General features: G+C 47.8%; 1 protein-coding gene across 1 annotated transcript in view; it reads left to right on the top strand.

Annotated features, from left to right (window-relative positions):
- The window catches only part of DIS3L2 (DIS3 like 3'-5' exoribonuclease 2), a 176,276-nt gene that overhangs the window by 127,140 nt on the left and 24,229 nt on the right, over window positions 1-24,907 (top strand). Inside the window, exon 15 of the mRNA XM_057367230.1 lies at window positions 14,303-14,382. Within this exon, the coding sequence (XP_057223213.1) occupies window positions 14,303-14,382 (80 nt within the window). The remainder of the gene's footprint in view (window positions 1-14,302; window positions 14,383-24,907) is intronic.

Below are 24,907 nucleotides of genomic sequence, written 5' to 3'. Positions count from 1 at the left end.
TTGACAGTTGAATTAAACCTGTCCTATCATGGGTTTGATCAGTCTGAGCCTGCAGATTTGGGGGGGGCTGCAGTGCTGTCACTTATTGGGTGTCTCATGGTAATATTGAAARATTTGCAGTCCCATGAATCAGCAGGAGGTTTTGTATTAACTCTAGGATTGTGGTTTCACCTCAGTTTCAAGGTCTCTGTTTTAATCTCAAGACTATYCTTGCTTTTCTGAGGAAAAAGCCCCTTGATCCAGCTACTGCTTTACTTCTGATTAGTGTGTTAGAGTAGAACCTGACCCATAATACTGGGAAATAAAATGCTTAAATAGCTAAAATGGGATTTGAAAAAATGCAATTTATTAAATGATTTATCRGTCATTGATGTGTTTAGCAGGTATAGAAGACAAAATGAACTAAAAGAGGCTTTGGCATTTCAGAAAGTGAGTCATTTTTTCTGTTGCATCATGTATAAACTTTTCCCTTCTCGTGTATGTATGGTTGAAATTACTTTGAGGTTTTGAATTCTCACTTCAGCTCTCTGTTTTTTATTATTTTCAAACATCACTGAAAGTGATGGTTGATAGTCTTTAATGCTGCACTCACATTGTCTTGCTGTTTAGTTGTTTGGTTTTTTTTTAAATAAGACGTTGGGCAACATATAGAAGGTTAAGTGAGCTGGGGAGTTACTGGTTTCTYGTGTTTAGGTGGGAGTAAAAGGTAGGTATATTGTTGGATCCATAACATCATTCCAGGGGGAGCTGCTGACAAATATCCTTTACCCAGGAGGCCAACCTTTTTGCACTGTGGTCATCTCTTTTTAAATTCTCAAGCATTTATAGAGGTTCCTTGAAATCAGTTTAAAGACSATGAACATGGTGCTGTTGCAACCAGCTGAGATAGCAAACATGTGTGTCTTAAAACAGTTCAAGAGAGTACTGAACCCTCTGAGGTTCTCTGTCCGTGCTGAAGGAATGCTATTGCTCAGAATCTCAGAAGTTTTAGGATAAAGACTAGAGCAGACAATGGGCAYGGGGAGACTCCAGTCAGAAATATGGTGTCTGTGGAGTTTCCACAGGCCAGGCCCAGCACAGAAGCCAGTTGGTCTCCACATACCAGGACCAGCAAGATATTGTACATTCTGCTTGGCATGAAGAAATGCAGCAGACAGAGGTGTGTCAAACCTGCCCTTGTGTGTCCACTTTGTAGAGAGAAATGGGTACTCCTCAGAAGGGAACTGGCTGACCTTTCTTTAGAGCTCACTGCTGCCATCCACAGATGAGCTCTGCAGGGGACAGAGGATTTGCCCCAACCCCAAACAGTTGGGCAAAGTAACATCACCYGGGTATCATCCCTTTAGGAAATTATCTGTAGCTTGCTTTAGACCCTGTACTGAGGATCAGTGGTTTTGCCACAAGTAGCCTTTGTCATAGTGGCAGTACAGCCACATAGTGCCACTTTGTCACAGTGGCAAACCACAGTTCAGAGGAGCAAGATTTGCTGAAAAGACCTTGAACAACCAAGAAATGGGTGTCACCATAGGCTTTTCTCCCAGCCCTCATTAATTTTCATTGTTGTGTTTGGGGAAGGGTTTTTTTGTTTGTCTGAAATACAAAAACCCCAAACCTTTTATGCCCCTGATGCCCCAAATATTTTTAGAACTAGCATGCAGCTGCACATCTACCTCGTGTCATGAGAAACTGGCTTGATCTTCAGTCTTGGCAGATTCCATGAGAGTCTCAGAGATCTGTTAGAAGGATCCAGAGTGACTCTGTGGTGTGAGAGGGTGGGAATCTCACAGCTCATTGAATGTCAGCTGTGACAGTGCTGTGTCAAGGCTCGAGCTGCAGCTATGGCATGCAGGAAATGTAAAACTRGACAGGGCTTTAGGAGATGATCCTTTCCTTTTCCTGGCAGTAGCAGGAGCTCAGCTGGTAGCAGTCCTGTGCTGTTTTTGTTGCTGCATTTTCCCTGAGCCTTTGCAGCTGCTGGGACCTGTGTAGYCAGAGCAAGTTCCTCCTGGGTTTGTCTCCATGACTTTCACCCCACAGCCACGCAGATGCAAAGTGTGTGAAACAAGTTGCCGTTGGGCCTGTCCCTCACGTGTYCCCAGTTAGTCATTGCCTGGAATCTGAAATGTTAAAAACCTGCAGAAACCTTGCGGGGAACTCAGCTGAGTGTGCCAAGGTCCTCTGGGGTAGAGTTCAGCAGTTCTGAAGGGCTCACCTGATTACAGCAAGGTCATCATGCAGAGTGACTCACACGAGATTATCTCTGATRTCATGGAGTGTTTCTTCCCATTGCAGCTGACAGGAGAGTTGATCAGAGCATGGTGTTAATAATGCCAAGCTTGTGGATTTGATCCCACTATGGGCCATTCACTTAAGGGCTGGATTCGGTGATCCTTGCTGGTTCCTTCCAGCTCAGAATATTCAGTGATCCTGTGACAACCTGCTGGCTGCAGTTGTGATGGGGTTTTACTTGCTGGGGCTGCAGAGCAATGCTGGAGTGTGAGATGCCCTCCTGTTCAGTCTGGGCAGCACCACTGGGTGCTTCCATGGCTGGTGGCACCTTCAGGGCGAGTGGCACGGCTGAGCCCACCAGTGTGGGCAAAACCTAGCAGGGACCTTTGCTCTTCAGTTTTAAGTGGAGATTGCAGCCTTAGATTGGGTTTATGGAAAGCAGCGTGAGGTTTGGTTTACAGAAGAAAAAAAAAAGAGCGTTTTCAAAAAGCAATTTGTTTCTGCTTTCTGTGAGCAAGGCTTCCAAACGGACTCGGTCAGTTCTGCAGTACGATCAACAGGACTGGAAAAAAATACCAAGTGAAGTAACACAGTGGCTGTGGTAAACATGAACTGGGGCCTTGGAAGCAGCTAATGGCATACCACAAAAGAGTCTCCTTTCACCCACCTCGGATGGTGCCAGCAGCAAGCACTGCCAGCGCTGGCGTCTAGCAGAGGAAAGCATCATTTGGCTCCCTTTTGGATTTCATTACTCTTCCTGCACTCCCTCCTGCTCACAGCAAAAGCCTTTCCAGTTGTAAAGGAGTGAATTAACTGCCTTCGTGTCAGTGATGGATGAGGCGCTTTCTCCCCCTTCAAAGAGAGGAGCCGTGCCGGTGAATGCGGGACGGCGGAGTTGAAAAGTCCAAGCGGAACAGGRGAGCCCGTGTGGTGACCCAGCTGTCAGGCAGGACACCCTGGGGACAGCTCCCACCGGTGTCCCATGAGTGGGGAACAAAAACCACTCTCGGCACGCTCACTTGCCTCAAGGCTCTTTTTTTTTTGTGCGTGTCCCGCTTTCAATGGATTTGGGCACATCCCTGAACACACAGCAGCCGTTTGTGAGGGTTCAGGGAGCCTCAAAGGCTTTCACACRGAGCTCCTCCAGGCTGCACAAAGCAGGGTTACCCCGCCGGTACTTGGGAGATCTCCTTTCAGGAGTCCATGGCTAATCATATTAAAGGTGACCTCGTGGGCAGTGCTTTCCATTGTTGCCATATGTTTTGTCTAGTGCTTGAGTGATGTTGTGCATTGGAATGTATTCATGCAGCGCCTAATTTAATCACCAGGCTTAATCCCCTCTCCTGTTCTACACCCTTAGAATTTACTGGCTCCTTTCTAGCCTCCCATGCATTGTTTGGGTCTCCTTCACAAGCTAATACTGATGCCTGGAGATATKTTTATTTATTTATTTAYTTKCAGAAAGTATTTAAAAAGTATCATCTCAACCACAGGCACAGSATCCTCTCCAAAGGGAGAGTAGATTCTCTAAAAAAGCACAGTAGATTCTCTAGCAGGCTGATCCTTCTTCCCTGTGATCTTTTCCATAGAGRAATTGGGGATTAGGCTCATGGGTTTAAAAAAAAAAAGCAAAATACTACAAATGGAAAAATCACTGTKAAAGTGGTGTGTCTCCTTTTAATATTGTTGGAATAAATAACTGATTTTAAGAACTTGACTGTCTCTGTAAAATATGGTGTTGGTTTCTGCCTTTAAAACTTACCGCTTTGGTATGGACAACTTCTGTTCCAGGGCTGACTGGACAAAATTAACCCAACAAAAACCCAAGTCCATCAAGCTGGGAAATTGGAAAGCCTGATTTATGCAAGGCTACTGCAAAACCCAAAGAGCTCTGCAAGAGCTGCTGTGCTCTGCAGCAGACGGGCATTTCTAGGGAGCAGGGCTTTACRGAATATCTTTTAAAGATAATTTCTGAAGATTTTGGTAAGATTTCCCTKCTCCAACTGATCTGCCTTGTGGAGTGGTATGTTAAAAATGGAAATTTGAGATTCAGTTGTGTTGTGACTTGCTTTAGTTCTGGCAAGGGAAGGCTGTGATGAGATTTTAGGATGATCCATGATCCAGGGGCAGGGAACCTTACACTTGCTGAGGCAGATTGTTAAATAAACAACCTCATGCTTTGGTTCAGCTCTTAGATTCTCCTGCTCCTCATACAGCATGCTGGTACCCACAGCCCTGAATAGTGGAACACATCCTGGATGTCMTTGAAACGTTAAACACAGATTGTACCTAAATGACAGCCTTGAGTTTCCCTCTGTGCACATGCACACATGGGATCCCTGCAGCCAAGTTCTCAGGCATGAGCTCTCTGATCTTCTCTGACCACGTGCTGTGTTTTGGGTTTGATGGGAGGAAGGAGGCATGACGTAAAAGATTGCAGATTTGTGGCTGATTTTAAAAATAGTTCTAAAATATTATGTATCTTCATTTTAAAGAAATGCAATACTGCTTGGAAACCACAGCTACTGAAAATAAACCATGTCAAGCCCCTTACATATGTTTAGTAGCAGCGCAGAAMAGGATTGTGACAGCCTGCTGTGCATTAGCACTGCAAGAATATTCCCTGATCCTACCCCTCCCCACTCAACCCAGAGGCCCACAGCAGCATCACGGGCTCTGACATCAATTGGCCCCTACAAAAATGCTATAGAGTTTACACCTTTTCAGTGTGAATTTTGCCAGAACCCTTTCTGAAGTGCCTACATGCAGGAATTGTTTTTCCACTGAAGCACAACCATGTTGGAGCCAGAGTTAGTTGGAGGGCAGGATGCCCATGCTGCCAGGGGGTGTGGGCTCGCTGGGACAAGTCTCCTGGCCCCTGTCCACTCCTGTCTCCTTCTTTTCCTGTGACAGAGGAGCCTGAAGTCTCTAGGAAAATGACTGGGAGCCGGTTGCTGCCAGAAGAATTCAACCATTCCACAACCAGTCCCTTCCCAGGGGAGCCCAGCAGTTGTGCTAAGAGCAGCAGCTCCTGCTTTCCATGGGAATGCACAGGGATGTTCTTGGAAAGCTTTGGATCTCCCACTCATGCTCTGAGCAGCTGTGCTTGGGCATGCCATGGGATTTTGGTGAACTCAGGGAAAGGAGGTCATGGCACACAGCACACCTGAGCCAGGGAGGAAGGAGCCAGCCCTGCCATGGTGGGATGTGCAGTAATGWTTTATGGCATGCAGCTTCTGGAGAAGATGCTCTGCAGCAGGCAGTGTGGGCTGAGTGTGTATGGCAGGAGGTGTCTTCCCATCCCCGTGCTGTAACTGTGTCAGGGGGAAAAGGTTTGGCCAAGGACATGGTGCTGCTCCCTGCAGTCCTGGCAGGTTGTAACATACTGCAAGAAAATCCAGATTGTCCCCAGGAACTGAGCAAAGCTSGAGTCAGCAGTGCTAGGCCTGGGCTTCAGGACTGCCATGTGTTTCACAGCAGCACCTCAAAGGATGGGGGAGAATGGCATTTCTGTCAAACTGAGATCAGCGTGGTGTGATCAGGGTATTCTGTTCTTCATAGTCCCAGTTTAATGGGTTACAGCTATAACTAAACCTGGGAATACTGTTGTGATCTCTGTTGTTACCTGGCAGAGCTCTTATCGTGGCAGCACAGGGGCTGTTCATATTTTAATGGGTTTATCTCTTGTATGGAGGGTATTACAAGCTTTCATCTGTCTTCCAGTGCGACTCTACGGAAGTCCCTCCAGGCATGAGGCAGTACCTGGGCTCTGAATTAATCTGTTATCCTGGATTCTCACAGCTTCATTAGTGGCTTAGCAGGGGAAGCAGTTTGCATTAACAAACTTAAGAAAATAGGATTTGCTGTGTTTGATCTGCCCTTGGTTCTKTGTTTCCTCCCAATGGCAATGACAAAGACTGGGCACATTACAGGAAGGCACAAAATAGTCACAGGGAAGACACAGAATTGGCCTCTGATCTCTTCTAGGGAATTTTAACCCTCTGATAAGTACATGAGATCTGAGTGTTGCCCTACAGCCATCAACTTCTTCATGGACAGGGAAACTTCACTTGCCATCAACTCTTAATTGCTTTGAGAAGGGTCAGTCTTAACCTCCCCAGGAGTCTCTGGGGTTGTTTCAAATTCCTGATTGCAATCTATCTTCTTACTAGAGTCATGATTATCCTCCTCTCCCAAATTCTTGCTTTCCCGAGTGAATTTCCATATATCTCAGGTGAGAAGAGACCATTGGGGCTGGGCATGACAAAACTGCTCCTCTGTTAACTGTCCTGCTAAACCTGTAGTCACTATCAGTCTTCAGAATGCAAGAATTTTATGCAGCCCAAAATCTCATGTCTCTATTGAGGCTGACAAGGTTTTGTTACTGCACCAGGTGAAATCAGTGAAACTGTCTTTTGTCAGAGCACGGATGGGACTGGGAGACACACAARAGCTGGGAATGCTTTAAAGGAAGGCTGGGAGACAAGCCCTGAGTAACAGAAAATGAAACAGCCCAGCAGTGAAACTTGGCATGTGTCTTGTTAGTGTCACAGTTTTTTATGTGGCATTTCCTAGGGATGTTTTGCTTCTATTTTCAAGTTGGTGTATGTGTAGAAAATACTTTTAACTTCATTGACAGTTCCCTAGTGGTCTAGGGCATGCGGTGCTGTGTCACAATTTGTTAGCTTCTGAAGAAGGCATTTTTAATCCCCAAATTTAAACTCACTGCAATTGTATAATCTGTATTTTAGTTCTGTGGTTTCCTAATCGTGCATCTAGAGAATGAGCTCATCCAGTTTATAAAATGAACGGAAGTGTTCAGCTCTTCTTTCTAAATAAATCTGGATCCRTTTCTTTGTGGATTGAGTCTGAAACCTCCAAAGTAGGCAAGTGCGAATGCTTAAAAATAAACTCATTTGCAGTTTTGATTTTTGCCAAGTGGTGAAAATTGTCTTGTGCCCTGTCTTTCCAGAAAGGCTCTTCAGCTTTGACTTGCAGCTGTGAAATAAAAGCCAAGGGTGTGATGCCAGCTTGCCATTTTGGTGACAGCATCTGCCTGTCTTTGCAAAGGATCCARCCACACTTCTTCCTGGTTTTGCTGTGCTGCCTGACCACCCACAGCAGATGTTTTGGGGGCCACTAGCCATGGATAGGGCAACCCTCTGATGTGCCAGGGAATATGTGCTGATGACTTCACTTCTGTGACGGGGAGACCACCTCACTGCATCCCMTGGCTGATGTTTGGAGAGCAAGACCTGCTGCAGCCCGTGGGATAACTCAGTAATTGCTTATTGGAGCTTTGGGTCCCAGGCTGGGAGCCTTCAAGTTTCCAGATTAATTTAGAATGAAGAGCTAGAATCTCTCTTCCATCTTCCGTATCAGGAATTCTCTGGCTTTGCCTATGTTTTATGTAGCTCTATAATGCAGGCAGCAGCAAAGTAAATGATAGGATTTTAAAATAGAAGTAAGCAGAGGGATTCAGAGCAGAGTAGTACCCCAGATGAGTTTCAGCTCATTTTCCGAGGCTGGATTTGGGTTTGGTTTGACATAGTCCTTAGCCACATGCATGGATCTTGGAGCCTGTTAACAGAGGCAGTGTGCTGGCTGATGTGCTGAGGGCATGGGGCAGCAGGGATGGCTTCAGGAGCCTCCCAGAGAATTTAAACCTTCACCTGGAAACTGTGTTTCTAAGGATGGGGAAAGGAGTCTCGCTGAGGAGGCAGTAGGTGTGATTGTACCAGTTTAGGACCARTTCATGATTTCCAACCAGTAGCAGCAGCAGTCCCATAATCAGRTGCTGAGATTGGCCAAACATTTGCTGTCTACAAAGCCAAAAGGAAAGGACTGCTCCAACCCACTGAGAGAGGTAACTCTTTGAGCTGGTAGCAAGTTTTCTTGTCTTTCCTCTTTTTTCCACTGYAGGACTTTTGGTTTGTCCTTTATTACCCCCGTTCTGTCCTTACCACATGTTCTTCATCCACTACCCAGGGTCTTTCTCCAACAATTTTGAGCTGCAGCACAAATAGAAAAGCTCATGGAAGAAGTGCTTTGGTCTCCAGAGCAGTTTCTTTAAGTGAAAACACAGCTGTGAGGTTTGCAGCCTGTGCTTCTGTAAGGGCTCATCCAGCCGGYACAGCCAGCACTGCTGCAGTCCTTCCAGCACGCAGGAATTGGGAAATCCATTGTGAACAAGATTGAGTTTGATGGCCTGCGTGGAGGCAGATGGATGTATTTTTAAGGGATGAGGTGCCAGAAAACTCTGTGATTACGTTACTGGAGCATGGCTCGTTTTTTGTGGTTTTAAAAGTGAGTGTCAGGACTTCAGGACTATTTCTTTTTCGGGTCAAAACCKAAATTTGGGCGGGGCATAAAAACCTGCTTGATGACTAAGTTTATTCTTAAAAAGCTTTCTAGAGCTTRCTGGAGAGGGGAGCCTTTATTCCAACAGGGAGCAAATACCAGCCTTTTCGGACTTCCATGCAAATGGGGTTAAAACTGATTAAGTGTCCAGGGTAAAAAAGAAGCCCTGCCTTTCAGGAGACTGTTTTCACTGTGATCTTTAGATCCAGTTCCCTGTTTTTTGTCTTGAAGGCTCGTGTTCTGCCTCGCCTCCCTGCCCTGGGTGAACTCTTTCTGCTTGAATACCCCCCACATCAGTGGAATTGCCTTGACTGGTTCCAACCAAGGCTGCCCTTCCATTGCCCTACAACTGGGACAGCTCAAATCTGTGACCTGCTTCCTCGGCTGAACCGATAATACCTCTCTGACACAGTGCATGTGTAGAGAAAACTTTTCATCTCATGACGAAGGTTTGCTGCTCAGAGCCAAGGCTGGGAACGGGGGATCCAAGCCAAGCCATTTACTCAAGGGGCACGCAGAATTTGCCCAGTCAGGTCAATATAGGGACTGGCAGYGTTTCAGCAGCCAGAAGAGTGCTGCTCATGCTCTGTCCTTGTTGGAGCTACCAGGCTTTATCGCATGACTGAGCCCCTAACTGCTGCAGGTCTAAAACATTCTTTAAAATGAGGATGGCTGCTGGYTGCACTGAAGCCCAGGCAAGTCTGGAGGTCCATGACAATGTGAGGCACTGTTCCCTCTTTCTGAAAATCTGGGTTTTGGCCTTGGTGGACGAAGCCTCAAGATGTAGAGAGCTTCCTCAAGATGTAGAAAGCTTCCCCAAAACCCCCACCAAGGCCTGTGTGCCTGAGTGGGGCATTGGGTCCCCACAGAGCCCAGGCAGCACAGAGCTGTCAGTGCACTGAGGGCACTGCTCCTTCTGCTTCACTGTGTCATGTCTGTGCACAGAATCAGTGTCTGCTCACCTCTGCTGAGGGTGGGGTGGGACTTTTGGGTGCAGATGAAGCACGTTGGTGTCTGACAGATGGGGGAACAAGGAGCATCCCKCTGTCAGCCAACTGCATCCTCTGCTGCATTTGAGGATGTAGGAATGGAGAGCAGGAGTGTGTTACTAATCCAAAAAGTGGAGWAATTGTACAAACAAGTGTTATGTGCACGCCAGCCCTCAGTGCTGTGGGCTTGGGTGAGGACTTTCCTTGAGGTGGCTTTCCTCAAGGAGCTGGCATTACCTTCACCTTGAGCTCACAATACGTGCCATCAAACCTCACCAAGGATCTGTGAGCGGCTCTGTGTGCTGTGTGTGCATTCTCTTGTTCCATTGACCAGTCACAGGACAGTGTGTTCACACCTGCTTGCTGCCTTAAATAAGGCACTCCCATCCATGGAGTCAACAGCATCCTGCCCATCAAACAACCTGCGCCAGCCCCTTGGAATTTCAGTGCCCTGCTCCTCTTCTGTTCGGATGTATTGCAGTTGTGTCTGGTGATGAGCRAGCCTATCCATCACTGTATCCAAAGAGATCCAAATTACTCCTTTTGACAGCTCTTATTCACACACCTCCCTGTGCCTCTGACGTCTCAATTATTGATGGGGCTCTCCTGGTAGGCAGCACTGTGTTCTCAGCATGGCTGCGTTCCAGCTCCCGTTCCCATTGAGTTCATGCACACACCGTGCCGAACGGTTCTTTATGTGCAAAGCCATTGAAGTGGAAAGGGATCTTTATTAGCATKTGAGCTCCAGGGCTACACAACCAAAGGGGGCAGTGCAAGCCAAATCACGCCGCAGTTTGACGCTGGGAAATTTCCTCTTCCCCCTCCTCTCCCAGGGAAGCCCAGCAGTGTCTTGTAAAATAAAATTATTTCATATGTTTAATGGCGAAGATCGATTGATCTGATGAATCTGACTTGCGRTGGGGGTCACCTTGCACTTGCATTTCTCTAAGAAATTTCAGTCCCCCGCTGCTGCTGCAGGCATAAAACGCAAYATTTTGGGGAGCAGTGCCTTTTTCTGTGCTGTGATATTGGTTTGTTTGCTGGCTTTAAAGCAAGCTCCTCCTGACGAGGAAAATGACACAAAAAGGAGCTTCAAAACAGCACAGTGGTGTTGGAGCAATGTTGTCAAATTGGYTGAGAGTTAAAGCTGTGCCAGAGGGGCGATTGCAAAAGGCTGCTTGTTTTGTAGGGCTTTGTGTATGCAGGAGGCTCTGGATGTCTCGTGACATTGCTGCAGCAGAAGTCAGATGGAAGAAAGATGAAGTGGTCGATCAGCTCCTGACATCTCCTGCCCCAGCCTTGCCCTGCAGCCTTCTGTAATTCAGAAGTAACCAGAGGCTTTGTGTGTAGTGAATGAAGGCAAAAGAAAAGGGCAGTTTCTGGAGGAGATGGGACCAGAGAGAAGCAGCAGTGTAGGGCTGCAGAGAGCTGGGAAAGGACACTTGAGTTCTGTCCTTGGCAGTCTGTGGCAGCAGGCACTTCGTTGATTAGCTTTAGCATGAGAGAAGTCTCAAAGCACTGAGGTGCTGGGAAGCACAAGTGCCTTTGCAGTGAGCAGGGTTGTGCAGAAATGGCAGAGTGTGGTCAGTGCAGCTCTCCTKTGGCTGCRGTGGCAGAGGGTACCCAAGTGCACCATGTCCAGTGGGTGTGGATAGCCTTGTTAAGCTTAGTAAGGAAGGTTAAAGTCTCTGCAATCCCAGTGTGCTTCCTGCACAGCCAGTCCCTCCCCAGCTGCCTGAACTGCTCGCTTTCCACCCCATGAGAGGAGTTTTGCCTGAAGGCTTTGTGCTCCCTGCGGAGGCCAAATGCCACCAAATGAGCAAAGGCAGCCAGAGCATTGCCAGTGGCTGCACAGTCAGAGCCTGACTATTCCTTTGGGGTCTGTAAGGACTCCTGGTGRCAAACACAGGTCCCCTCTTCCCCCTCCTGGCTGACCAGGACAGTGCATCAGCAGGGCAGATCTGCAGAAGAGCACGGGTTGTGAATCAGTGACAGCACAGCTGCCTCGAGCTTTGGTTGCTGGGGCAGACCTTTAGTTACACATCTCTGTGTGACAGCCTGACCCTGACCTTTCTCTGAGTGTGGTCCTCTTGTCACTGTGGGTGATGGCAACATGCTCTTGCCTGACAGCATTGACCCAGATGGTCATGCCATGTATAGTCCCTATTATCCAGGCCTGGCTGGCACTAGTGGGTAGCAGAGATGGCCGAGCCTGCCAAGCAGGGTGTGTTTTATTTGTCTGGAATACCATGAGCAGACAAAGAGGGATTAAAATAACAGAAAATTGAAAACCCGTTATCTTTGGGAACTGTGATCTTTCCTTTYTGGGTAGGCAGGTTCCATGGGACCCTATCCCCCTAGATAGTGGAAAGGTCACCTTCCCAGACCTGATTGCCCCAAGGCTTTCCCAGGCAGCCTGTCCAAACAAGGCTGTTTTCCTTCCCAGCCTTTTTCCTTCCTTCCTTTCTCCCCCTGGACTTGTGTCCTTGTGGAGAGGTGGCTCCACCCTCGAGCTGTGTTGGGATCACAGAGCCCAGGTGAGCTTTAACCAGAGATGCTCAGTTACTGCAATCCCAAAGCCCACTTAGCTGACAGCTGCAAACAAGAGTCTCAAGCTCTCCTGAGTTTGTCCTTATCCAAAATGATTGTTCAAAGTCACTAAAGCCACACTTCTGCCAAATTTTGCACTTTCTTTTGTGCTTCCACTCCACTGGTTCTGTGGTRCAGTGCCTGTTCCACAAAGAAAAGGACCTGGTGGATCTGTGTCTGAGATACCTGTTGTCCCTTTGGCCTCAGAGTTGCTTCCTGATATTCTAGCAAGAAAGCTTTGGAAAACCTGGCCCAGCAAAAATGGCTTYAAGCAGCTTCCAGTTCCTCCTTCAGTTCCCCAGACCTTGGCAGCTCASTTGGGAGGACTCTGCTTATGGAGCACATATGGCCAGCAAGGTGATCACTTGTCTCCCTTGGGGAGGGAGGTTCCTTTGTTTCTTGCTGACCTCCTGCTCCCATGAGTTAGCTTCCATGTGCAGCATCTGGAGAGGCTGGATCCACAGCCAGGTTTCATGGATCTTGGCCAGGAGAAGCTTCCCCTGCCAGCCCTGTTAGCCCTGCCATGGRTACCAGTCTCCAAAGTTGATCTGAGTGATCTGCTGAATTGGTGCAAGGTCAGGGCTTGCAGGAAGGGGAGTTGTGGAGGTGTAAGAGGTCACTGCCTTGACAGTGGTTTGAGCTGTGCTGTGTGTGCCACAGACACTTGTGTTACACAGTGTGGCATGAGCTTGTGTTTCACAATGGCTTGCACTGGTAGGGGCCCAGAAGTCAAGGGAGCTCAGCTGAATTTGGCCTCAGCCTGGTACTTGATTCTTAACTCAATATTCAAGRTGGTAAATTTTTCAATGATTTCATGGCATGCTGTTTTTTTGGGTCAGTTGAGATCACAGTGTATGACTTTGCTACTCTTTATAGAAGCGAAAACCAGTGCATCATCTAGTGATTCAGCACAATGCATTTCTTAACAGCCTACGGGAGAAAGATGTTTTAATTCTGTGTTCGTTCCTGGATAAGCCATTAATTTGAGTTAGCAATTTTCTCGGAGCCCAGAGGAGAGGAGGCTGTGATCAAATGCAGTGGCTCAACACTGCTCTCTCCTCCTTTCCTTGTTTCAAAAGGTCAGGCTCATCATAGCAAACCTTCCTTGACTTTTAGCAGTGGTCTTCCCAGGCCATTTCAGGAGTTCTGCACAATCCAGCACTGGCAACAGCCCTGCTGATAGTAATCTCTGTGACCCCCAAAAAGTYCATGAAGAAGACTGGCAGCTGAAGGATGCTGCCTCTTCTTACCCAGTCTGATGGCTCCTGGTCAGGGTCTCTTGCTGCCCCAGGGGCTGTGAGAGCTGGTGGGACACTGCTCTGGGGGTCAGCAGCCTTCCCCAGGGTAATGAGGGGCTGCTTGGATRTGCAGGGCTGTTGCAGAACTCAGTTCCGTGCTGTTTTCTAGGCAGTTCGGTGTATAAAATCACCGAAGACATTTTCAGCAAAAAAAAGTCTCCCCACAGAACCATTCTGTTGCTTGTTGAAAGAGGATTAATTTTTCCCCCTTAAATAAAACGARCCGTGTTTGAAATCCGAAAACCCTCGCTGAATGCCTTCTTGGAGCTGSAGCAAAAGCAGCGTCCAGGTCCCATCATAGCCCGCTGCCGGAGGCGGATCCAAGCTGCAAACCCTTCTAACAGCTCTTTAATAACCCTGCACAGAAGGAAAAATCTGTCACCTTTCCCTCTGTGGTTTCTCCTCTGTTCTAATGCACTGGAGGAACGAGATGGAGCCGGGAAAGTTTTCAGAGAAAGACTCGTGGGAACTACAGAAACTCATTTCTTTAGTGTCTGAGGGGAACCGCAATCGCTTTGGTGAAGGGTGGTGTGTGTGGGTGGGTTTGGAGGGGTGAGCTGTTACGACCCGTGCATTTCAGAGGAACCACGAACACTTTATAGTAACAAAGGGTGGAAAAAGCAAGAGGTTTCTGCAACGCATGTGACTTTTCCCTGAGGTTTGGAACCCCACAGTATGTTCCAGGCCATGGTGTTTGCGTGTCAGCCTTGGTGAGTTAAGTTTTCTCCCACAAGCCTCGCTGAAGTTGCTGTAATGACTGAGAGCCTAAAATGTTGCTTTTTTTCTTTTTTTTTTCTCTCTCTCTTCGTTGTCCCACACCCCTTCTCCTCTGTGCAGATGAAGCTCTCGTTTACCTTGGACCAGGAGAGCGGGATGCCTCAGGGCTGTTATATCTATCAGTACCGGGACAGCAACAAGTAAGTGCTGTGGAAGATGACACGCAGCAAACACGGGAAGGTGCAGTGAGAGGAGACTGCCCTGCCTTCTGGCAAAGGGATCACAACTGCTTGTACCACTTAAAAGTAGATTAAAGAAGGCCTCAGGCTTGACCTGAAACTGGGAACAGCTCCTGTAAAGGCCAGATTAGATTCTTTAAAATGCACGAGGCCCTGCAGCCCCTTTTTTCTTTTTTTTTCTCTAGCTTTTTAAAGCTGCTTTTATTTGTCTAAAAGGCCTGCCCTTGGGTACTTCAGGCTCTGACAGAGCTCATCCAGGCTTTGCCCCAGGGGTGTTTGCAACTCACACTGTTGGTTCTGGGGTAACTCTGGGAGCATGTCCTGGGGGAAAATACCCAAAGGCTGTAAAGCACTGGAAAGGAGAGCCCTCACCTGTGCTTAGCTACACCCACACAGTGCCCTGTTCTCTCTGCTAAGGCTCATCCATGGGTTCACTGAGTGGCCTTTGCGCTACTGTAGCCCCAGTGCAGCCACGTGCTCTGTTTTTGTGTGATACTGTATGATATTCAAGCTTTGGATGTGTTTGGAGCACAGAGTCCTCTATTTCTAGGTATTTTGCCTATTTTTACTAGCTGCTGTAGTGAATTGGCACCCAAGATGTTTTTATTTCAAATCACATTCTCATTATCAAATTGACAGCAGCGGCAGAGTTCAGGATATTTCTGTATTCGCCCTGAATACCAGCATGTCATAAATCCATGGCCTGTTACTCCACCCATGTAGTCCTGTTTCTTGCCAATTATTCAAGTTAACCTAAAAAAGGAGAGTATATGAAGTTGTCAATGAACAGAACGGTCTGTCATTAGATCTGCTCAGAAACACCAACAAGATCAGTCCCAGCAAGGAAAGGGGACATCTGCAAACACACRGACCACTGAGAAATTTCTCTTAACTGAGAAATCTTAATGTTTAAACAAGAAGGRACATCATTTGTGGCAGACTCCTTCTGCCTGTGGGTGGGTGATTAGCACGTGGCACATGGTCCCACCCCAAGTTTCCCAGCCCCAGAGCTTTGTATGAGCAGAGCTGGTGCCTTCAGCACAACCAAGCTCACAGGGCAACGTGCACTTCAGCGCCAAAGCATAAAATCAGCAAGGGAAGAGCGTTTGTTTTTGAGAGTTTTAAAGGCAGTGACACACAATGGACAGCAGGGAAAAGAAATCCCCCAGACTTGCTGGGCTTTGTTAAGGGTGTTTATGGACCAGGGTTTCTAATTGTGTGGGGTGTATCTCACAAATCAGCAGCTGTGGTTTTTCTGCCACAGGCCCCCCTCTCCCCAGGCTTCAGTGGGTGTTTTCTGCCATTGTTTGAGCAAACTCCAGAGACATGAGTGGAACTATTTTGTTTAAGTGCTAAGACCAGTAGCAATGCTGCTTGGAGCCCTTCGCTTTTAGCTGTGAGAGGCCTGATGTGTGACAAAGTAGCTTTGTCATGTTAGCAGTTGTTGATTGAGAGATGTATGGCTGTGTCCTGTGTTTCTGGCAAACCTGGGAGCTGAGCCACCCTGGACCATGCCAGCCTGGATCATGCCTTGGGAAAAATACAGCATGGGCAGGATGAGTGTAACTCCAAGTAAACCCAGAGTTTGCGTGTGCCTGACAGATCCAAACTGCAATTACGCTTCCACGCAGGCCCTCATACTTTGTATTTTATAGCTTGCTTGACCAGCCTGGGGAGAGCAGGATCCCATTTGCCAGGGAGAGCCTTGTTAAGTTTGCACACAGCTTATCCCCCAAACCCCATGTGTGCAGCCCAGCGCTTCGACAGTCCTTGGCTGGTGAGCTGAAGCGTGAAGGTCTGTGCTACGGCTGACGCATTCTTGCAGGTAAAATGCCCTTGAGCCAAACGTGTGCTTGGGTCTGGTTATACCCTGGGTGATTTTGGAGCAGCTCATACGTGCTGCAGCTTTACTGGCAACAAAAACTTTATGTTTGAATACTGCTGGGAAGCACGGGATGTGGCTCCTGCCCAGCCAAGCAGAGACTGTTCTTCTCAAGCACTGGGCCTGTCACAGGGTTAAGCTGATGTCCACACAGTGACATGGCACTTGTCACAAGAGGTTTTCCTTATGGTAGTTTTCCAGGATAACTTGTARGGCTTGTGTTCTTCCAAGTGTAGTCATGCTTTGACAGTACCCATCAGGACTCAGAGGGTAACAGAGCTTCTGCCTCCTAAAGATGTAGCCGGGAGCTGAAGCTACATAACCTTGGTGTCAAGACTGGAAATATGCACCCCAGAGCCCAGTGCCCTCAGCAAAGCATCAGACTTGGGACATGCTCCAGGGAAAAACTTATGGCAGGTGTGTGAAGCTCTTGAGCAGCAGCTTTAACGGGAGGAAGCTAAGCTGATTCTGACCTGGGGGGTGTGCCTGGTGCCCCAGAGATCTGCGTGAGCCAGGCTGTGTGTGTCAAGGCYTGGTGTCCCCCTGGTCACTGAAGGAATGTCCCTTTCCTTGCAAGTGCCAAATGCTGTTCCAAGCTGCAGCCAGACGGGGCCACCGGAGAACAGCAGATATTGGTCTCCCACTTGGAGAACAAAGGACTGCAGCATTGCTCGAAGTGTAATTACCAGAGCAATTAAAATTTCTATTGCTTAGGCTGGAAGTGCAAGTACCATGCAGGCTCTTACAAGGGCAATCAATTGGAATTTGTTCCCTTTGAAATGATAAAACCCTTCCAAGGAAATGTTGCCACTCCTGTCAGTTTTCTGCTGCCTGTCTGCACTCACCCACTCCGCTCTTGCACCCTGGGTGCCAAGCACTTTGGGTGGAGTGGAYTCAGCGGAACCTTGGACGTCTTGGAAGCCTTGGATTGAGATCAAAAGAGGTGCTGAGCAGCAAGAGCAGGTGCTTGCCCTGCCCTTCCACCCCCTGCTATAACAGAGAGGTATCTGATGGCATTTGATAGTCCCAGTGGCAACTTGGAGCTGTATGGAGGAGCGGGGCTGTCACTGCCCCTGTGGTCACAGGGGTGACACTAGGTGACATCACTTCTCTTCCTCCTGCTCAGACCTAGGCATTTTCATCCCCTGTGCTGCCAGTCCTTCCCAGCCTGCTAGTCCTTCCTGGCCCCAGAGGAAGTGGCTTGACCTGACACAGAAGCAAGCAGTCTGCTTTCTCATTTTAAAGCCATGTTGCTTAAATTCTCCCTGCTGGGATCAGTCAGTGCTACGGGCAGAGCCTCAGGCTGGTGCTCTGAGCTCTGTGGGATGCTGTCCTGCCAGGGGAGCACTGTGCTGTGACACAGAGACAGACAGACAGGGGTGACACTTGGGACAGGAGCATACTGTCACCCTTCAGATGGCCCTAGAGCAGTGACATCCAGGAGGGGACAGCCCTGCCAGATGTCCCATCACACACGGCTGGTGTTGACAGTGGGACTGGCTTTGTGTCACTGCCTCTTGGCACGGGCTGGATGTCTCTGATCCTGCCCAGGATCCAATTGCAAAACYCAACCAGGCAGTAAAAGATCATCAAGTTCATTCCCATCCACCATGCCTCATGAACCCTTTCTTACAACATGCACTCACCAGTCCCTGCTCAGGAATGTGATATGGGCTGTGCTGAGGAAGTGCTGGCTGCCCACTCTGAAGCCAGCCTGCCTGGCATGACTGGTCCTGCTCCTGGGGGCTGCCAGGCAGCAGGAAGGATGAGATCCATAAAGGTTATGSATCATCATGAAAGACTTCTTCCAGCCTGTGTGCAGGAAGAGCCAAAGCCAATTTGAGATCCCCCTGGAAGAAATTAATTGCGGGAAGTCCAGTGTCTTTTGGCTGTATCCAAGAAATAGAAAATGCAATCTGTTCTCTGCATTCACCATCGCTATCCAGACCCTTCTCTGGAGACCTGCTGGGCTCTGCCCACCTACCCACAGCAAGTSTGACCCTTCAAATGCCTTTGCCTTCTCTCCCAAGACTCTCTGATTACTGCCACCTTTGTCAGACGATGCAGTTCTCAGGATCTCTGCCATCCCAGACCCACCAAGGAGGTGTAAATCCCTGTCAAGAATGGCACTTCCTTGTCCCCAGCTGGAACTTTCTTAACATGGTTTTCCTGCTCCCTCAGTGTCTGAGTTTTGGTCTGTTTCTGAGGTCCCTTCCCACATCCCAGATTCCGCCTTTGCCGATAGACCAGCTTGCAGCTCGCCAATGAATTTCATTTTAATTCCGTGCTGCAGCTGCAGTTTGTGTCAGGATTATGAATTTGCAGTGGGGGCTTTCATGTTCTCTTCAGAGTAATTTTGAAACTCAGAGGAGCAGCATCTCTCGTGGAAGCACTTAGAGACCTCTTACAAAAGCAGCGTTGGAGTATTGATCACTTTTTCTCTCTGGGGACCCGGAGTGCTGCRCATCGAGCTGCTGTGCAGTGTAGCCACTTGCGGGCAGCACCACACAACTCTTCAGAAYGAGAAGTGAAAAATAGCTCCAGTTGAAAGGAAAAGTGGTGCCCCCTTTTATATAGAGATCAATGATGTCTGGTACATTGGATTATCACTTAAAACACCAGGACTTCAAATGCCAGGGTGCATGCACTCCTGATGCTGACAGGCTCATGATACATAATGCTGTTTGGGTTACCAAGCGAGCTCCTCTGTGCARTCTTTTCATAAGGTGAATGTAATATCTGCAGTGATGCACCCAATGTTACATCAAGAGAGCCAACCTATAATTATGCTGGAATTGTTTGAACGGGTTATTTGTCACTAACACATTAGCTCACTCCATTTRTTGCTTCCATTCAGGACTGCAGCAGGTTTGGTGTAAACAGAGTTTGGGTGGAGGTTTGGGAGGGTTTGTTTTTCTGAAAAAGAGCAAAGCAGAATTGCTTGGAGTTTATTATTTTTTGCTAGAGGAGGTGTTGACTGGCAGTGCTAGGAAAAAGATATGTAAAGCAGCTGACACAGCTGCTGATTTGTTTTCAGAGATACTTCCCAGGTGTACAGCTCATGTGTTGGACTTTAGCATGGACCTGGTTGTTCTGCAATGAGCTGGCAGGTTTACCGTAAGGTGTTTTGTTCCTTTTGAGAAATTGAGGCTTGCAAAGTGGGTTGTTTGCACAAGAAGCTGCTGCACAGCTCACACAGTCCCTGGGTGCCTGACCTGCCTTATTGCATGATTGTTTCATGGCACACAGCCCAGCAGAGCAGCCCTGCTTGTGTTGCTGTAAAGGAGATCCCCTGACAGCATCTGATTTCCCAGTTAGTGATCGTGCTCTGCCTCACTCTGACCTGCAAGGCCAGGGAAGTCTCTGAAAGTGGCATCTTCTCATGTTTGYCTTGTCTGGTGGACTAGAATGTTATGGGGGAAATCCCTGGACAGCTGCTTCCTTGCAGCAGTGATTCACCTGAAACTTGTGAAATGCTTTGTTTAGATTTCAGAACAAAATAAAATCAATGCAATTACAAAAAAAAAAAAAAATAGTATGTTCGAATTTTTCTTTTCATACCATATCTTGTTTTCTGTTTCACTGTTGGCACTAAACTTTACCCAAGTACACCCTTCACCTGCCAAAGGGTAAGCGTTGGAGTTGGCCAGGCAAGGCTGGTGAATTATTCTGTCACTGTGCACAGAGATAAACCAGTCCTCCCGGTTTTGGCATTGGTTCAGTGAAGGGTAAATTGTCCAGGGRAATAAGTCTGGAGGTTGACCTTTAAAACTTCAAGAGATACATAATTTTTCCTGCCAAAGGCATGAGTTTGGTTTTCTGTCTACCACCTCCACATAAGCTGCAAAAYAGCCTTTGTCACTTGAGACTTTGAGGAGCAGAGAGTTGTTCTTTCCTTCCAGAGAGGTCTATGGCCATTCCTAAGTGGAGAAAAAGAACCCTAGCAAAAGGCTCTGCCCAGGTACTGTGTAGCTGCTTTTCTTCACACAGGCCTGCCTCCTTCTGCCATCCTGCAGCTTTAATAACAGGTTCCCAATCCATCAGASCTGTAGAAATAGTAACTGCCAAATCCTTGGAGTGTCAGTGCAATGAGGGGGGTGCAAATGGAAAAGGTGATCAAGGAAACCAGCCTTCTTGAGCAGGCAGATGGGATTTGAACATAATCCTGTCCCATCCAAACAGATGTTTGAAGCTTTCTTAGGTGGCCTACACAGGATCCCACAGTGACCAGTAGCTCTCTTTAGACTCTCAACAGGGTTCCAGAGCAGCCAGTGTGTGCTCCCACCCTCAAGAGGCAGGAAGGACTGGGCTCTTAAATCCCAGTGAGTGTGGGACGTCTCTTCTCTCCCTAGACTGAATCAGAGGAGTTCGTCATCTTAGTTGGTTCAGTGTTCACTTGGGAAGGAGCTGTAAAACCTCCTCGTGTCAGTGTGAGGTGTCTGGGTTTCTGGTGGCAGTCAGGTAGGTGGGAAAATSAGTTGCAGTTGTAACTGAGTCAGAGATGCTGTCTCTATGTGTCATCCCAGAGATCTGTTTACGTATCCATTTGTTTAACAATATGTTTGAAAGCCCTCAGCAGCATTTCAGCACCATTTCTCTGGCCAMTATGTGTCTGACTAATGCCCAAGGCAGTGAGCTATATCTGGACTGAAATTGMTAACCTGTGGATGTGGGTTTCTTAGCAGCCCTGAATTAGATGAGTCTGTGATTAGCCCTTATGAACATGGGASAGGACAGATCTGACGTGAGAAAGGATGAATAATCGTCCCTCCACAAGAAACACCTCTCAATTTCATCATGGACTCAAGYTGCTGAATTGATTTTGTGTCAAGGAAGGCCCTCTCCTGGACTGGGATCTGGCTAGAAAAATCACCAGACCCCCTAGCTATTCCACTCCCAGCAGGATTTCTAGGCATACCTTTTTCTTAAGAAACATGGAAAAGGAGTCCTTGTTTTGGCTTAKTTTCTTTGTCTTTGAATGTACAGACAGAGTGCTGAGTGACTTCTCTGCGGGTAGCCAGTTTTGCTGGCCACCCTGGGATGTTACCAGCAGGGAGTGCTGGGACAGTGGCTGAGAGGATGTGCCATCTTTTGCTTTGTCAGGAGGTGCTTTAGGTACAAACTAAGGGARGAGAGTTGCTTTCAGGGAGAGGCAGTGGGGTAAGTCCAAAGGTGATGAAGGGAATCCTGAGTGCTTGGAGCTGGCCGTGCTGAGGGATGCTCAGTTTGGGGATAAWCCTGCCATTCCTGCTCGACATCCTGCTGTTGGATCCGTGCTGTCTGCCCAGAGGGAGCCAGGGTTTTGGTTTGCCACGAGCAGGACCTCCACAGTCCATTCAGCACTAAGTACCTTGGTTCCCCAGGGCAGTGTGAGCTGGAGTAACCGGGTGGATTGTCAGCCAGCTGGGATTGCTCTCATAAAGAGCTACTGGCTGAAAGCTGAAGCTTCAGATTAGAAATAAAGCATGCATTTGAAAGGAAAGAGAGATTAACAGGGAAATTGTGCCAAGAGAAGAACAGGGAATTCTCTTTCAAGGACAAATGCACTTCTGGAATGTGTTTTAGACCGAACAAGTATTTTTTAACAGAGTAGTAGCTACCTGAAGGCCTCCAGGCACAGGCCATCGGCCGTTGGAATAATCTTTCCAGTCTTAAATTCCTGGCACATTGCTCTTTGTTAATGCAAAGGACTGGCTTTGCACTGACACTACTCCTCTCTCCATGTACTCTGCTCCGTTGGGCATTCCATGGACCTTGTTGAAATTATGTCCTCACAAATCAGAGGGTGAAAGTGGAACTCTCTTCTATCCCTCTCCTAAGCAACTAAGGTCACAGTTCTTTTCCAGCTACTGCTGTGCATTGTTCTTGGTCCTGCTACTTTTTTGATGTTTTTTCCCCATAGTTCAGAGCAGCTAAATCAGTCTGGCAGTGGATTCCACTTGCTCCACATCTCCCTACTTCTTCTCCATTGAAAAAAGGAGCTCCAAGTCACACACATGTTTTGTGTGCTCAGCTCCTCACTCAAGGTCACCCTGAGTGGGGTTCCTCTTACAGCTTAGTACTTTCACCTCTTTCAATTTGCCATGCATTAGTCAATCTGGAGCCTAATGGATTTGCAGSCTGACTTTGCCTGTCTCAGACAGTTCCCAGCGATGTAAGAGGATTTGGGCACAACTTYCTTTCAAGTTAATGGGAAGATCTTGCTTGGAAAGAACCTGCTTGAGGATCTGAGTGTACTTTGCATTAATATTTCCATTAATTTTAATGGAAGATGGTTCGAAATTCCTGAGATCAGCTTTGAACATCTTAAATTTTGTGTCCTTCACTTGTCTCATCTGAAATGCAGCACTCTTAAATGAGCAGCCTCATTATTGGCCAAGATGTTCTGCAAGCTTTCTCTGCCTCTGGGAATGTTYTCTGGTGATCCCACTGGACCCCTCACCATCTCACCACACGTGGGGTAGGAGCTCCATGGTCAGCTCCCAACTCAGAGGCTGTTCCTTGCATGGGCTCTGGCAAGTCACGTAATCTTTTCTCTGCTCCAACACCATCTCTAGAGCAAAAATGAGCAAGAATCCTTGGGGTCTTTTTTATTATCATTCATGAAACACTTTGCTATCATCAAACRGAAGGGAATAGAGAAGAGTGAACTTTTATCTTTGCCACTCAACTCTCAACTGRCTTAGCCCCTCTGGAAGTACCCCTGGGAAGGACTTTGTGGTCAAACAGGACCTAAAGTGAGGTGAGGAGATGGCTCTGCAGCAGTGAAACAGGGCACCTGTTGGAGAAGTCATCTTACCATGAATAACTTTKTCATTCTTTATTTAAGCTCGGTGCTCATTTGCAGTCTTGCTGCCAGACAGGCACCATCTGGTGCGGTGCCACTCACGTGGGGCTGGGCACAAGTGCTCAGGTATCAGGAGCAGACAGGGTGCACCATGCACAAAGAGGTCTGGTGTGATTTGTTGGCAGCATGAAGCAGGAGAAGCTGGGAGCAGGGTGCCTGTGCTCACACTCTCACTCCCAGCTGGGCCASCCCCAGGTCAGTTCCAGCCTCCAACAATTAGTGAGACAGATTGAATCTAGATTGATCTGTCTACTTTCACAGAGTAAGCCAATTCCAGCAAGAAATCCTCCTTTYCCTGTGTTTCCATGTTRAAAGGAAGGAGACATTGTCAGATTWCTGAATAAATGGGAAGCAYAGGGCAAGGTAGAAATAAATGTTGTGCTAATGCACAGAAAGAATCATTAGGACAGAAAGTCATCATTGATGTGGCCGGGCTGGGGCTGATCCACATTGCTGTGTTGAAACTCTGCCTCTGGTAAGGCTGCTGCAAAAGGCAGGGTTCAAAAGGGCTCTGCTATTTATTGCACATTTGCAGCATTTTGCAGAGAGTCAGAATCTGGTTCAGAGCAAGAGTTTTCAGTAACAGCCTGGGCCAGTGCAGTGATGCTTGCTGCAGGGAATTCTTAGGAATTGCCTCTTGGTGCTGTTCTTCGACAGATGCTCTCAGGTCACCCAGATATTCACAGTCACTGAGGGAAAACTGAGGYTGTGGGAAAGTAGAGGAGAAGGGACATGTTGCTTTAGTGAATGTACAGGAACAGGAGTATGGTGCCAAGCTAAGCTGGAGTTTATGTGAATCTCTTCGGGGATGAGGTTTTGGGAGGGCAGATGGGAATGTGGAGCAGGGGATCCATCCCTGGTCGAAGCCAGTGGAGGAAGATCAAACATCTGCTTAATGCTGTGTGTCACACCCAGCTATTCAGGGCTCCACAGCCAAACTGTGATGACACTAACAGGGTCACTTAACTGACCTGGTACTGCTCTGCCCTCTCGCTCAGCCACATCTTCTTGCTGCACTGTGATCAACAAGGACAGCAAAGAAACTGGAAAATTGGGCAGGGTATTTTCAAGGAGTGTGGTTAACCCTGCAGGGTGCAGTGCTCTGATCACAGCTTGGCTCCACGAGCTGTTTCTGCACACACAGCCAAGGCAGGACCTTTGTCACAAAGGGATCTTTCTGTTGCGCCCAGTGTGCTCAGAGTTTAAGGACACCATAGAAAGCAGTCAGAGGAGTACAACAGAGCACCACAGGCAAACCAGTTTGGCTTTTTATCACTGCAGAGAGCAGCAGGCAGGCCTGGARAAAACAGCTTGCAAGCTGACTGACCAGAGAGCAGAGCCAGACTAAGGATGCTTGTCCTGAGATCTGTCATGGGTACAGCCATTCCCAAGCTCCCTAAAGTGCAAAGGGGTGCTCTCCTGGCTGGCAGAGCAGTGAGGTTTTGTGCATGCTTATCCAGGGCTTTCGCCTGCGTGGTGCCAGTGCAAGAGCCGAGAGCCGCTGCTTGTCGTTGACAGCTCAGCTATTGTTGCAAAGTATGATTTAATAGCAAGACTTGATTACAACATGCAAATGTAGCTGCTGGGGGACTATCTCAGAGGTTTGTGGAGATTAGCTGTTAAATTGGCCAGTGCAAAAACATTATTAAGCAGAGAACATAATTACTCATCTTGTGCTTCTGTAGTGTATAGAAGAGACAGATTTGTTTAAAAGCCAGCAAGTCCTRTATGGATAAAAGTCTTGTGTAAATGCCACG

The sequence above is a fragment of the Malurus melanocephalus genome, unplaced genomic scaffold (genome assembly GCF_030028575.1).
Source record: "Malurus melanocephalus ecotype Western Australia unplaced genomic scaffold, MMel_1.1 scaffold_75, whole genome shotgun sequence".
NCBI lineage: Eukaryota > Metazoa > Chordata > Aves > Passeriformes > Maluridae > Malurus > Malurus melanocephalus.
The sequence above is the reverse complement of the archived record's forward strand: the minus strand, read 5'-3'. Positions and strand labels throughout refer to the sequence as shown.